Raw genomic sequence first — 14384 nt, 5'->3', positions numbered from 1 at the left:
TCAAATCTGTATGAAATCAACTACAATCCAATCGTCACATCAGTTTTCTGTAGTTTAGGACATAAACAATTACAATGATAGAAAAAGTAATTGTTTTTAGTAGACACATCTGAATCTAATCCAAATACTTTTTCAAGGGTGTTGACCAGATGGATTTGTTTGGGGACATGTCTACACCTCCTGACCTAAATAGTCCAACAGTAAGTGTTTTGTTTTTAAATTTGCAATATGATTGAAATAACAACTATAATCCAAACTTACGATTAACCAGAAAGTGTGAGCATTTCACGGAAACTTGGAATGTCTTGATTTTTCCTCATGAAATAGCAGTGGCCATTAGAAAAATAATTCGAACCTTAGGTGACCATAGCAACCTACCATTACTAATTAAGACATATCAGTATGGCATAGAGGTTGAACCTGTGCTCCTAGCCAGTCAACGTAATCCTTCTTGGTAATAACTTGGGGTCAGAAGGAGGGACTGAATTATAATTCTCGGCATGAGTCTACTTGAAAGAAGTATGCTTCTTAAATGATAAATTTTAAATCGCCTTAGCTTCTTCATTTTTTTCTCCTTTTTTTTCCAGTTTAGCAGCATGAGTTTGACATTAAATAAGAGTTAATCAGGGTTCATTTCATGATTAGCAATAGTCTCTTCATTTTAGAAATTTTCTCGTTCTAAAGCATTACCATACAGCAAGCCTTCTCAATATCAGTTAATCAATGGCTTCTTCTTCAGATCCTCTATAAAACAGGCCTCCAGCAGAAACAGTCATGTCACTGTGAATGATTTCCCTCAGCTTCTATTACTTTTCTCCTAGTTTCCTGATCACCTGCTATTGGCAGGCAGAGCAGCAAGCACGATACACATTAGTGCTACTGTGAACCGCTCTGTCTAGTGGGGAGTGGGCTAAGACTACTGACAAAGCCAATCAGATGATACTAACTACATTATGTTCACATAGTATGCAGACTCGGATAATGCTACTAAGGAAAAGATTTTCTAGACTTGAACATTAAGGATAAGAAGGCAACAACTAGACAAGCAGAGAACTACTACATACACAATAATGGGGGACATGTCTGCCTAAGGTTTTTCAATCAGGAAATTTATCAAGAAAGCCTTTGCAGTGTGCAGAAGATCTCAGGAACTGAAGTGAGTCAGAGAGAGTTTGGGAAAGATTCTCAATTCTCAGAGTACTGCAGAGAAGTCCAGCAGGCAAAACCTCATGGCATAAACCCACAAGTCAACTGAAGCATGGACTTTGTACATTCTTTTCTGTATACCTGTATAGGATTCACACTGTGTGTTAGAATCTTAAAGTCCTCACAAAGCCTACCATTGAGGAGTTAGAGCTTACTGGATAGTCTTTCAAATAGTGAGTCCTTCTCTACTTGTCTGTGAAAGCTTTCGTTCTGTGTAATGCTTCTTACTGTTTTCAGGATAAGATTTTTGACATATTAGGTTAGCTGATGCTAGAAGGACCATCCTAGTTCTCAGCTCCTTGGATTCCTCAACAGTCCTGGCAGTTCTTTATTAGTAGTTCCTTCCTTGAAGGAAATTGGTATCTGTGTAGTCTTCTTCCCAAGTGTCACCTGAAATGGGCACTTCAAGAGAGAGAACAGTTATCAAGACACAGGTGGAACTGCAGAGGAAGAAGCAAGAAGGCACTTATTGTTTCATTCATTGGCTTTTGTGGACTTCTGAAGCAGTCTACCATACAAAGTGAAAAAACAGCAGGGATAATCTTTATTTTTATATTCAATTTCATGCAAACTAAAATGTTTTCTTTGTAGAAATTTGAGTTTTAGTTTAAAATAAGTTAAAACAATAAATTTAATCAAAATAAATACTATCTGGCAAGTATTTTTTTAAAAAAATTAAGCTAATAGGACTAATTATGTGCTGGTTGGATTTTGGCAACATACTCTTTCACATTGACTCCAAATGCAGAGGACACAAAATAGATGTTCCTCTGACTGGTTAGTAACCCTTCCTGGGATGGAGGGTGGGGCTAGCTACCCAGAGAAGAGCTGGAGACCTCAGTTTTAAAATCTTGCCTTTGAGCAGTCATATCCCATTACTTAGGCACCTCCCTGCTGAAGCGACTTGATACACTTTCATTACTGTCTGAAGGTGCTCAAATGGTATCCAAATGGAGTATCTGCACTCCAAACAGTCCAACAAAGCCCAGATGAAGCTCTGACCACAGGAGTAGATAAAGCATCTTCTGTCCACCCACTGTGGCCTTTTAGTTAGACTCCTAAGTTTGGATTGACAGCCTTATACATTTTGCTCGTAGGCTGACTATTCAGAAGTCTAACATTGTGGCTCCTGTTTGGTGTCCAAAGAACTTGTTCTGAAGTGTCTGGAAAGGAGAACTCTGCCAGCTGTGAACACCCAACTGTGCTAACCTAGAGGTGGCTCATAAAAAAACAAATAATACTGAAATCAAGCTTCTGGAATGCATCTTATTCCTGCCTTTTGATTGCTTAAAGATCCCCTCATTAAGTAGTCTCCCAATTCATTTGTTTGATTAAAAGCTTTTAAATTTAAGTTCTTTCTTGTGATGAGTTCTTCTAGTTATAAAAAGAAAAGCAGGCTTTTAAGGAGAAAAAAAAAACAAACTGATTTTATATTTTCCAGTAAACAAAGTAAAAAGAGAATATGGCTTGGGCCTGATTTTGTTGCCTCTTCTATGGTCACAAGAGAGAAATAGAACTTTTTCCTTTATTTAAAAAAAACAAAGAGTTTTGAACCCTTTTTGTCCTCATTAGTTTAGAACGTTCAGATTTCTTTTAAGTTGTTCTTGTCCCTGTGATCAAAATAATACTCCACCCGGTTAATGCTAGGTGTCTGCTTTGGCTTCCTTTCCAGCTGGACAGTGTTTATTGTTTATAATCTATGGCTGACACAGTTAAGTATTTAATGGATCAAAGTCAGTCAAAAAGGTCTTTCCTAGGGTAAGTCATAATTACATATGAATTGGAATAAAAAACATGTCAAGCTGATTAAATTGGTAGCTTTGATGCTGACAATTTTCGTAAGACAAATGGAGAAACCAGACAACAACTATTTTTTCTCATATAATAGAGAAGAAATAGAATTAGTAGAGTTAGGCATTTTGCAGGTTACACCCTGAACCCGCACTTTTTTTCTTAGTTCTTAGCTGACCTTAAAGTCAGCTAACATAACAGAGGAAATAGGAGCTATGTGTTGAAAATATGTACAACAACATGATGTTAGTACGTGATTTGTTAGTTGTGATCCCTACTTTGAGTGTCGTGTTCAAAAGGACACACACAGAAGTTATGTCTAAGAAGGGATGAGGATGCTATAGAAGAGAAGAGGTCCACCTTGGCTAGCACCTTCAGTGAGATCTTTGTCTGTTAAAAGAGCCAGACCTGCAGACCAAGATAAAAAGGGAGACTCTTGTTTTCCCCCAGAGGAAGGAAGTACACTTGACTTTAAGTTTCATCACAACCACAACTATGAAATCTGGAGCTCTGAAATGTGACTCAGTGGTCGAATGCTTCCCTAGCATATCTGAAGCCCTGAGTTTACTTCCCAGCACCATATGCGTACACACACGTTGTGCTTATGAGTATGAACCAATGAATTTGCTCATTTAGAGAGGTAATGTTTGAGATTTCTGGAAGTACAGCCAGAACGACCGTGGACTCTGTGTTTCTCAGGTAGGAAGCTGGCCCAGGTTTCTGAAGTCAGCTCATATGTCCAAACAGTGTATTCAGAATACTTAGTGTGAGACTTAAAAGTCAAAGATATCAGTTGAACCAGTGCATATAATGAACCTAGCCCTTTGAATGTTTGAACTAAGGGGAACATGAATTGAACAAGATTTCATAGAAGGAAGGGCAGACCCCACTAGCTGAGTGAGGAACTAGTTCACAGCTAGTAAACACTGAGGGAGTTCATGGGAGATGGTAATAGTCCCAAATTCTAATAGGAATCCTGGTAATCCTTGTCATTTTGATGTAGTTTTCTCATTTGAAGTTATAACATGGACTAACACTTTCTCTCTCTCTCTCTTTTTTCCCCCAAATGTGCTAGGAAAGCAAAGATATCCTGTTAGTGGATCTAAACTCTGAAATCGACACCAATCAGAACTCTTTAAGAGAAAATCCATTCTTAACAAATGGCGTCACCTCCTGCTCTCTCCCTCGACCAAAGCCTCAGGCATCCTTCTTGCCTGAAAATGCCTTTTCTGCCAATCTCAACTTCTTTCCCACCCCTAATCCTGATCCCTTCCGTGATGATCCTTTTGCACAGCCAGACCAATCGGCACCCTCTTCGTTTGATTCTCTCACATCTCCAGATCAGAAGAAAGCGAATCTGAGTAGCTTGTCTACTCCGCTGAGTAAAGGGCCCCTGAACGGTGGTACTGATTACTTTGGGCAACAATTTGACCAGATCTCTAACCGGACTGGCAAACAGGAAGCTCAGGCAGGCCCATGGCCCTATCCAAGTTCGCAAACCCAGCAAGCAGTGAGAACTCAAAATGGGGTATCTGAAAGAGAACAGAACGGCTTCCATATCAAATCTTCCCCGAACCCTTTTGTGGGAGGCCCTCCCAAAGGACTCTCGGTACCGAATGGCGTAAAGCAGGACTTGGAAAGCTCTGTCCAGTCCTCCACGCGTGACTCCATAGCTATTATCCCACCTCCACAAAGTACCAAACCAGGAAGAGGCAGAAGGACTGCTAAGGTGAACTGTCTTTTCCAATATCCATTAGCACAGTGCATGCGCGGTACCGGAGGGTGGTTGACGCAAGCTCTCTTTCCTGCTGCTTTTTGAGTTTCCTGTGTGGCTGTGAAGTAGAAGGTGGGATGAGGCTCATCCGCCCTCCAGGAATATGCCCCTCTAGCCAGCATTCTTCCCAAGCTTCCTGGCAGTTGTTTGTCACCTCTGCTTTCCGTTTGCATGTCTCGTCACTTAATACTAAACTAAACACAAGTTGTTGTTTTGTTTTGTTTTGTTTTTTTCCATTGTTAATGCTGCTATGCTTCTGTACCTCTGGTAAGTCTGATTGTCATGTTCCGGGATGGGAGGGTGAAGGGTTCTTGTGATTCCCTTGGTCCTGTCCCCACACTAACCCATGTCCTGCACACCCATTATCACTGATGTCCATGGTGGTGGTATAAACTTCTCAAGTCTGTCTCCTCTTTTAAATGTAAACGTTGATTTAATAACCCATTGACTTAGAAACTTACACAACCACTATTACCAACTTCAAATTCAAACGTGACTCCAAGCGCAGTATCTGTAGGAAACTTTTTAAAGCTCTCGTAGGAATGTGCAAATTTACCTAACAGTGAAAGTGCTATCATTTCCATTGAAACTGATTTAGAGCTAATGGAACAACTGAAATGATTTAGGATGCTTATGGTGCCCTTTCTTTCCTGCCTTCAAGCTGTGGCCAATAAGGAGACCAGACTTACACAAAAGAATAAAACAAGAAAAATAGATTTTATTTTGCAAGTCCAAGGTGGCATCCATTAGTCTGGCCACTGCAGCCATCTGTGCCTTTGTCTCCCTCCCCAAACCCACCCTATACCCTGCCCTCAGTCTTTTATTTACTTTAGTGTAAGTAATCATTCGCCAGTAATAATGGAAGGTTTTCCTTTACGTGGACATCAGCTTTGGGGTAAAGAATAAGAGATAGATGGAAGCCGTGTTTGCCTCCTTGCTGAGTAACTCTTCCCCGTCCTTCCCCATTTTTGTCAGTCTTCAGCAAATGACTTGCTTGCATCAGACATCTTTGCCTCAGAACCTCCAGGTCAGACATCTCCCACAGGACAGCCTGCAGCCCCACAGACCAACCCTCTGGATCTCTTCAAAACAAGTGCCCCTGCCCCAATGGGGACCCTTGCAGGTCTAGGTAAGTTCCTGGAGTGGAAATTAGATGTTCCTCTGCTGCAGCCACTTAGAGGGACGGCACACGGGCGAGGGACGGCACACGGGAGGAAGGTTCTCTCCTTGCTGCTGGGCGTAAGGTGGGAGATCTCACACAGCGCTGTTCCCACGTTTACGCCTGCGCAGACGCTACCCCTTCCAGTTCTCTGGGCCGCCACGTGACGTGAAGTCCACTTTGAGTATTGTGTGTCGCTGAACAGCTGGCAGTGGCTTTTAGTAGACAGTTGTACAGAATGGTGAAAAGGAGATGAATTGAGAGAGCCTTGTGGGCTGTCTGCAGAGTAAAAGCAGGAGTGTTTATGCTTTGCGTGCCGCCGGTTGTGAGAGATAGAGCTCTAGCTTCTCTCAGACTCTCTCATGAGAGAGAGGTTTCTCTCTCATGAATCCCAGGGGAGGTGTAGGCCTGAAACAAGGCTTCACAGACTTCTGGACTCGGCTCTGCCCATAGGCCTGAGTAGGTGGGGAATGGGCGCACATCCTGATCTGGTTTTGAATTCTTTCACCTTAGTAATTAATAATCACTAATTTTTCTAGAAGAGCATCTGAATAGAGCTAAAAGGTAAATATTAGAAAAAAAATAAAGCTAGAAAGAGCATAGATGAAGTTTTACAGACAATCGGCTGTGTTAAAATGTATTTCTGGTTTGATGGGTCCACTGAGCCTCTGCCACCGATGACAGTGAAGGGACACTGATTGAGGGCTGGTCCTGTCACCCTTTCTCCACAGCCTCTTTTCAGGCTCCATAGTTTAGTTTTCAGAAACCCCAACAATAGTCTTTGCTGTCCTGCTGGGGATCCCCTTTGCTTGCTTGCTTCTTGGCACCTGTGCAAACTGAAATAGAATCTGGCTTGGGAGGTATGGGACCATGGATCAAGAAAGACTCTCTACAGAATTCGTCATCAATATCTTTTTTTCTTCCTTTATTTCCTTTGATCTCTCCTTTGCTGTTATCCTGCAGAAACAAAGCAGTTTGTTTCTGCCATCATAAGTCTGTCTAAACACATCTGGAGTAGGGATAAGAAAGAGGTTACTGCTGCTGAGTGATTGAAATCCAGGTGAGTGCGAGAAGTAGATTACAGACTTCTTTTGGATGCTATAACACCAAAAAGCTCTCTTTAAGTACTTTGTGCCCTTTGGGAGCCTCCTCTCTGGCATTGCTTTTTTTCCGCCTGTATCCACAGTGAAGCAGCTGGTGTCTTCCCTTCATAGAAAGGCAGAGAACTTGCATTCAGGGCCTGCGACTAGATCCCATCCCAGAGCTCTGTAGTCTAATATCAATGCCTTGAAGAATTCTTACAGCCAATATTTAACAAGTCAGCCTGAAGATACAGCTGGACCCTATAACTGTTAATTTATTCAGACGAAGTGAAGCTTTTTGGCGAAGTGCCCCTGTTGAGGCCTTGGGGAATACAACTGCAGAATACTGATGATTCTTCCAAGTTTGGACATGGAACTCAAACTGAGCCCCACAGTGTAGCCCCTGTCCATTGGCAATGATCCTCAGCCAAACCATGGAAGGTTGTAGGTCTGGCTTCCGCCAGACCCAGCTGGGGGAATGTCTCCTCTGGAGATCTGGGGGGTGGGGGAGAGGGGGAGACATTAGAGGAAGCTGAGCCCTCCGCTCTGACTCGTACCCTGTGTTTTCATCTAGCTTCAGAAGGTAGTAAAATTAATGCTTTCTGCCCATACTCTCTTTTTCTTCAGTCTTTGTCCCTACTTTCTCCAGCTGGGCCATAAATGTCTTAGAAACATAATGAGTAGAGTCTGGGAGATGGGAATGAAGGCTGGCACGAATTCAGACTTGCCAAGCATTTACTTCATGGTAAATGTAATATTTTTCTTTTTTCAGAACGGCACTCCTATTGATATGATCTATGGCTAGAGTTAAGCAGTTTCACAAAAAAAAAAAAAAGACAAGTAGTTCAAAATGAAGGATTATAAATGGGTGCTTTCTTATATTTCTTCTTCTTCTTCTTCTTCTTCTTCTTCTTCTTCTTCTTCTTCTTCTTCTTTTTCTGAGACAGGGTTTCTCCTTGTAACCCTGGCTGTCATAGAACTTACTGTAGGCCAGGCTGGTTTCAAACTCCCAGAGATCCACCTGCCTCTGCCTCCAAGTACTGGAATTAAAGGCATGTACCACCACTGCCCGGCTTGCTTATTTATTTGTTTATTTATGCAATCTAAGTGGTTAAAATTTTTAGTGAATGACCCTTAGTTCCATTTACAATATTAATTTGTTTTGAAATAGTTGTCAATAATTTTGTTCAAGCTAAACTCACTTGTAGGGCTTATATTAGAAAATCTAAGAGAAACCGTGTCTCTGTTTTTATGACTATATTCCATATACAAATAAGTGCTGGATCCTGTGTCTATAAAGTTAGTGTGAATTGGCTTACCATCGCACAAGTAGTAGCTTCTTGTGCCTTGCTGTGAAGAGATCAAAATGGAAGAATGGAAGAATAAGGTGCTAGGGTAAGGGCCAAGGGGCATGAGTTTGTCCCTATAGGCATGGACTGTGAACTTCACAATTTGATTATGAAGTTCCCTCATTGAGAAACAGGCATGCTGATCAAGTAAGGTGTCTGTTCTGTGTGAGTGGAGCAGATGTGTTCCTGGCCAGATGCCAGCATTCATGATACTAGAAGAATCCAATATCAAAATGATCAAGAAAGATCTCTGTATGTCGGCTCCTGAACCGCACTTCAAAGTTCTTCTCCTGGAAAAACGCAAACAGCAACCAGTCTTTCCTATCCCAAGTTTGAAGCCTTTTCTTGATTGAGTCAGCTAAAATGGGTAGTGAAAGACTTCTATACTCTCGGAACAAGTAGGTTTTCAATTGCAGAACAGCAGCGTCCGTGAATGAGGATGAGGCTGGACAGGGATTTTGCAGGATGGTGTGTGCTACGGTCTTGCTCATTGGTGATGCTGCTTCATTAGTGCACTTGGGAAGAGAGAGTAGAGAGAGAGTGTCCTGTGTGTTAGGATAGAATGTATGGCATGAATCTAAGGGATAGAGATTGGAGAGGGTTAGGTATTCATGACTCACCATGAAGAATGTGGCAAGGAGACTGACCCTGGAGATAATATTCCCTAACTCAGGCCTCTGTTACCTAGGAAGGTTACCCATGCTACCTCAGTTACCCAGAAGGCTCTGCTTTCTGATACTTTATCTGCTTCCCTTTTTTGTAACTTCTCTGCCTGAACTTCTGGCAAAGTTCAGTGAGTGACACATGGCAGGAAGCACTTTTATTTGAAGCAGCTTTCCTAGGACAACAGCCTTTCCTCCATTTTTACATGTAGAAGTCTAAAACTATGTTGGCCTCACTAAATTTTATCTGCCCTGTATATAGCAGTATTAAGAAGCAGGGAGGCTTTGAAACAGGAGAGCTGCTTCCGAGGCTTTAAGCCCATTCATGATAACTGGTTTCCAAGTCCTCAGCAAGAGCCAGCTGCTAAATGCAAAGTGGACATCTTAATTAACTAATCACAGTGGATTATCTTAACTACTTAATAATCGTGACTTGAATATTCAGCTTTGTCCACTTGACAAATCAGTTCTTGCTGATGGCAAATTGCATTCTGGGTGTTGGAGGCACATGATTCCTGTTTGATCAGCATTCATTTGTTAATTATTAGGAACTTATGGGTTGTATTAGTCTTCTAAGGAGGATAGTAAAAAGGTGTAAAAAGAATATGCACCAACCATTTGCAAGCTAGCTAAACAGTGCTGATAAGTTAACCTTTTAGGGGATTTAATGACCTGAGGCCTCTATTTTTGAGTGAGCTTCAAAACTTCATAAAGTGTTTTTGCCTTAGGAAATGTCTACAAATACACCCAGAAAGCCATGCTTTTTAAAATTCAAGAATCCTTATCAAAGGGACAAATGCAACCAAAGTCTCTTACATGGATGTTTGAAAATGTCATGATTGAATCCATTATTTTGTACAGTTCATAAAATTCATAGAAATAAAATAAGAAATTCCTCTTCAAGCTTTTCTCTTGCTAATGCCCTTCGGCCTCTTCCTTCAGGTGGTGTTCCAGTGTCACCTCCCCAAGCAGGACCTTGGACACCTGTTGTCTTCAGCCCTCCTACAGCTGTGGTCCCAGGAGCCATAATAAGTGGCCAGCCTCAAGGTTTTGGTCAGCCACTCGTTTTTGGCACCACGCCAGCAGTTCAAGTTTGGAATCAGCCTTCGACGTTTGCAGCCCCCACTTCTCCTCCAGCCTCTGCAGTTTGGTGTCCTACCCCCTCCGTGGCACCCAATGCTTGGTCATCCACAAGCCCTCTGGGGAATCCTTTTCAGAGTAATATCTTCCCACCTTCTGCCATGTCCACTCAGTCCTCTCCTATGCTGTCCTCTGCCAGCATGGCCACACCTCCTCAACCACCGCCCAGAAATGGGCCACTAAAGGACATTCCCAGTGATGCTTTCACTGGCTTAGACCCACTTGGGGATAAAGAAGTCAAGGAAGTGAAGGAAATGTTTAAGGACTTCCAGTTGCGGCAGCCACCTGTCCTGCCCTCAAGGAAGGGAGAGCTACCTCCCTCGGGGACTTCAAGTGCCTTCTCTAGTTACTTCAACAGTAAAGTTGGCATTCCTCAGGAGCACGTAGATCATGATGATTTTGATGCCAATCAACTGTTGAACAAGATTAATGGTAAGTTTGCCTAATTATCTGCCAACTGATGCTTCAGCTGCCGTCCAGTTCCATTGGTAGTTCCATGGATGGAACCTTCCATGTCCATCAATAGCCTATCTCCTGCTTCGGATACCCAGGGCTATAGAGGTAACAAGAGTCCTTTACCGCAGCCAACCCCAAGGACTGGCCCAATGCTGCCCTCTAATGACAGTTCTTGAGAGAGCTTTAAAGATCTATAGAAATGTGATGGTTGTAACATTTGGAGAGCTGAATGATAACCTGGCTCCCGCTCCATGGCTAAAATCAAGGCACTTCTGAGTGTCTTCCACTTACGATAAAGTATACATGTAGCCTTCTGTTCTGTGTTGGATGTACAAAGGTCTGGTATATGTGGTGATTTTTTTTTAATTCCACTGGTGTAAAGAATTAAGTTTCAAAGCTATGCCGGCCAGGGTGTACGTGCTGTGTGTGAGCAAAGTCTGTGTTCTAACTGCCTGGGTCCCTTGCCTTCCAGAACCACCAAAGCCAGCTCCCAGACAAGGTGCCGTCTCGGGTACCAAGTCTGTTGACAATTCCCTTGAGAACCCTTTCTCTAAAGGAGGCTTCAGCTCATCACAGCCCTCCGTAAGTAGCAAATCCCGGAAGCACGTGCCATACACCCCTAGAGCGTTCTCAGGCCACCTTCCCTATGCAGTAACTCTCTGATGAGAATGCCTGCTTGCCTATGATGTGGTTGTAGGAAACCTCACAGTGCAGACATCCAACCAAGCTGGGCTGAGATTATGTTTCCCAGGTACTTAACATCCCCTGAACTGGAGGAATAATGCCCTCAAAATCCTTTATTTGTATTATACTTAATCTGCCTGTGAGAACCTGAGGGGAGAAGCTGAATCAAAATAGTCTATTAGAAACCTTTGAAGATTAAAATTCTAAATCTCCCATCAATAGTTCTATAGCTCATTAAAACAGTTGTTCCAAGTTGAGGGAGACAAAGGCAATTCTCCCCAGCCTTGACTTTGAACAAACAGTATACAATGTTTGATTGGCTTATGATCTAAGCGATGTTTAAAGGAAGCTGAGGTTCCGTTATGTGTTTTTCTTATGACTGTAATAGTGTTTGTTGTGTTGGCTTCACCTCTTAGGGGGCTTCTCAGCCCGCATCTTCTGATGTCCACAGGAGCCCTTTTGGAAATCCTTTCGCCTAGCTTCTGTAAGTGGAAGAACCTACTTAGCATTGTCTCACAGTGGGTGTATGGTGAGAAATGGTGATGGAGAGGGTAAAGGGTAAGATTTTATTTTTAAAGTTGAAAAGAGGCTAAGTATGTGTAATTTAAGAGAAATCAATATGCAAATCAATACTCTGATAATTTAATATCAATGAAGTTGGTCATTTAGAAAAATAATTTTGTCACACAATAATCTAGCTAGGAGGTATAAATTTCTAACCTTTGTTTTTGATACTTCAGTTCTCTGCAGAAATAAATTCAATAGAACATATATTTTTAACACTTTTAGCCTTTTTGTTTGTTTGTTTTATTTTTGTGACAAGTTTTCATGTATCTCTGGTTGGCCTTATACTCCATGTAGTGGAGAATGACCTTGTTCTGACCCTCTGGCCTCCACCACCGAAGTGCTGGAATTATAGACATGTACCACTAAACCCAGTTTTATGTTGTCCTGGAGATCAACCCCCAACCTACATTCCCAGACCTACTTTTAAAAACAGATTCATGTTGAAGGGGAACCTTCAACCTTTGAAGATTAAAATTCATCCATCAGAAAAGTCAGCTAAACAGATGACAATACAACTTCTCTTCCATTTCTTTCTTCAAGGGTGATCTCAGGTTGGTCCTGGTGTTGGGATGTGTTCACTCTGATACCAGTGACGGTCGTAAATGTTACCTTGAGAAGAATGAGTCAGAGGCTTGGCTGCTCCATCTCTAGTGTACTTTATTCTAAAAAAGCTGAATCTCTGCCAGAGTGTCAAGTAATCTGTTCTTTTCAACAATAATATGGCATCAGTTGTGTTCTAATTTTATAATGTTGAAGGGAGAAGACATTAGAGAATGCATACCTGGAAAGGATAGAACAATAAAATAAGCAAAATGAATCCAAACTCATTTTATTCCAATATTTTCTCATCCAAATAAGCCTAACCCCTATCTTGACTCATCTACAGTAGATAAATTCCTCACCTCTATCAATAACAAGATTGCTTTCCCATTAGCCATGGAGAATGCATTTCAAAACTCCCTGAGGATTTCTGAAACCGTGAATTACAACTTAGTACCAACCAGTTTTTTTTTTTCCTTATACAGAAGTGCTTAAAATCTAATTGATAAATTAAGCACAGAGATTAACAGCCAAAATTAATAACAACAACCAGATTGGGCAATGTATCATTTACTTATCATGTGGCTGCAATAAAATACCTGACAGGAGCAACCTGAGAAGTGAAGGGCTCCAAGCACATCAGAGAAAGTCATGGCAGCAGGGGCAGGCATTAGCTCGTCAGTCACCTTTCATCATCAGTCAATAAGCAGAGGGTTATGAATGCTGCTCAGCGTGCTTTTTACTTAATTGGGATTCCCATCCCAGGATTTCCATCCCACATCTAGGGTGGGTCTTCCCAGTTCAGTTACTCTGAACCAGATAGTTCCTTACAGGTATAGATGTGGTTGGTACAGGGCTTTACTCCATAGTTCAGGCTAGCCTTGGCTTTATTATCTAGTTTCAGCTAGCTTTGAACTCATTCTTTTCTTCCCATGGCTTTCAGAATGTTAAGGTCATCAGCCCGCACTACCACATCTGGTGTACATTATTCTTTTGTCCAATCTTCACATCAGCTCTAGGCTATGCCATTGCAAACATTTGAAAACAGTGTTTTAATACGTAATGCATTGATATTCAACCCAAATATTCTAACCATTCTTTTCCATGTTTCTCCAGGAAGTTGTAACGCTGGCTATCCGGATGAACAAAAGACTGGCTTTAGTCAAGGACAAAGCTGATAGCCAGAAACATCTGACTTCTGTCCTTGTTCCAGCTTTGACGTATTACCTGTTGCCTTACTCGTCTTTGCCTCTTGTACTTGTAAAACGCCTTTCACTTTCTGTCTAGGCTAAAGCTAAACTGAGGCTATGGCTTTACGTAAATTAAGCTCCGAAACTCTCTAGCTCAAATATAAATGAAGTAGCTCCCCTACCAAATCCTTGTTTCTTGTGCCCCTAGAACCTTCCAGAATGCTCTCCTTTCTTCCCTCAGCTGGGAGGTTCAGCCACCCTAACCCTCATATCACACTGCCTTGAGTGAATGTCCAAATCCGCAGAGCTCAAAGTCATTTGGGTTCCCGGTGTGCAGCACAAACCTAAACATCCTATTAATGGGACAGCAGGGCACCTGCTTCCCATCTCCACTCAGGAAAAAAAAAACTGAGTAAAACAAAAGCAAGACTAACTTCTCACATACAAACTAGGACCATTTCAAGATGATCATTTCCCAGCTAATTGCATCATTTACCAAACCTGTCCCAAGAGGTGCTCACAACTGACTTGCGGAGGAGAAAATTCTAACTCTAAACTTGACGCATTAGTCAAAGCTAATGAAACAATTAATCCCCCTCCCCCACTCCCCATCCCTGGGGCCTCAAATTGTTTTCATTCCAGACATTATGCAGCTGTTTGACCTGGTGATCTTATGGCCTGAATTTTCCTTGAAGATCCTAATTTTATTTCATGTGATTTTTTTTCTCAATAAAGATGATTGTTTGTGCATTACTAAAAAAAGGTATAATTTCTTTTCATTGTG

At 41.8% G+C, this 14384-nt stretch overlaps 1 protein-coding gene across 8 annotated transcripts in view; it reads left to right on the top strand.

Annotated features, from left to right (window-relative positions):
* Dab2 (DAB adaptor protein 2) overlaps positions 1-14362 on the top strand; it is a 135846-nt gene extending 121484 nt beyond the window's left edge. For 7 of the 8 annotated variants that reach the window (XM_060380518.1, XM_060380519.1, XM_060380520.1 and 4 more), the window contains 7 exons: positions 138-200; positions 4073-4726; positions 5747-5900; positions 9966-10595; positions 11092-11201; positions 11720-11787; positions 13527-14362. In XM_060380518.1, coding sequence (XP_060236501.1) covers positions 138-200; positions 4073-4726; positions 5747-5900; positions 9966-10595; positions 11092-11201; positions 11720-11782 — 1674 coding nt within the window. In that variant the 3' untranslated portion in view covers positions 11783-11787; positions 13527-14362. The remainder of the gene's footprint in view (positions 1-137; positions 201-4072; positions 4727-5746; positions 5901-9965; positions 10596-11091; positions 11202-11719; positions 11788-13526) is intronic. The other variant, XM_021654493.2, reaches the window with a different exon arrangement.
* The last annotated feature ends 22 nt before the right edge of the window (positions 14363-14384 follow it).

Source organism: Meriones unguiculatus, chromosome 3, assembly GCF_030254825.1.
Source record: "Meriones unguiculatus strain TT.TT164.6M chromosome 3, Bangor_MerUng_6.1, whole genome shotgun sequence".
Lineage (NCBI taxonomy): Eukaryota > Metazoa > Chordata > Mammalia > Rodentia > Muridae > Meriones > Meriones unguiculatus.
This window is presented reverse-complemented; position numbering and strand designations above follow the sequence as displayed.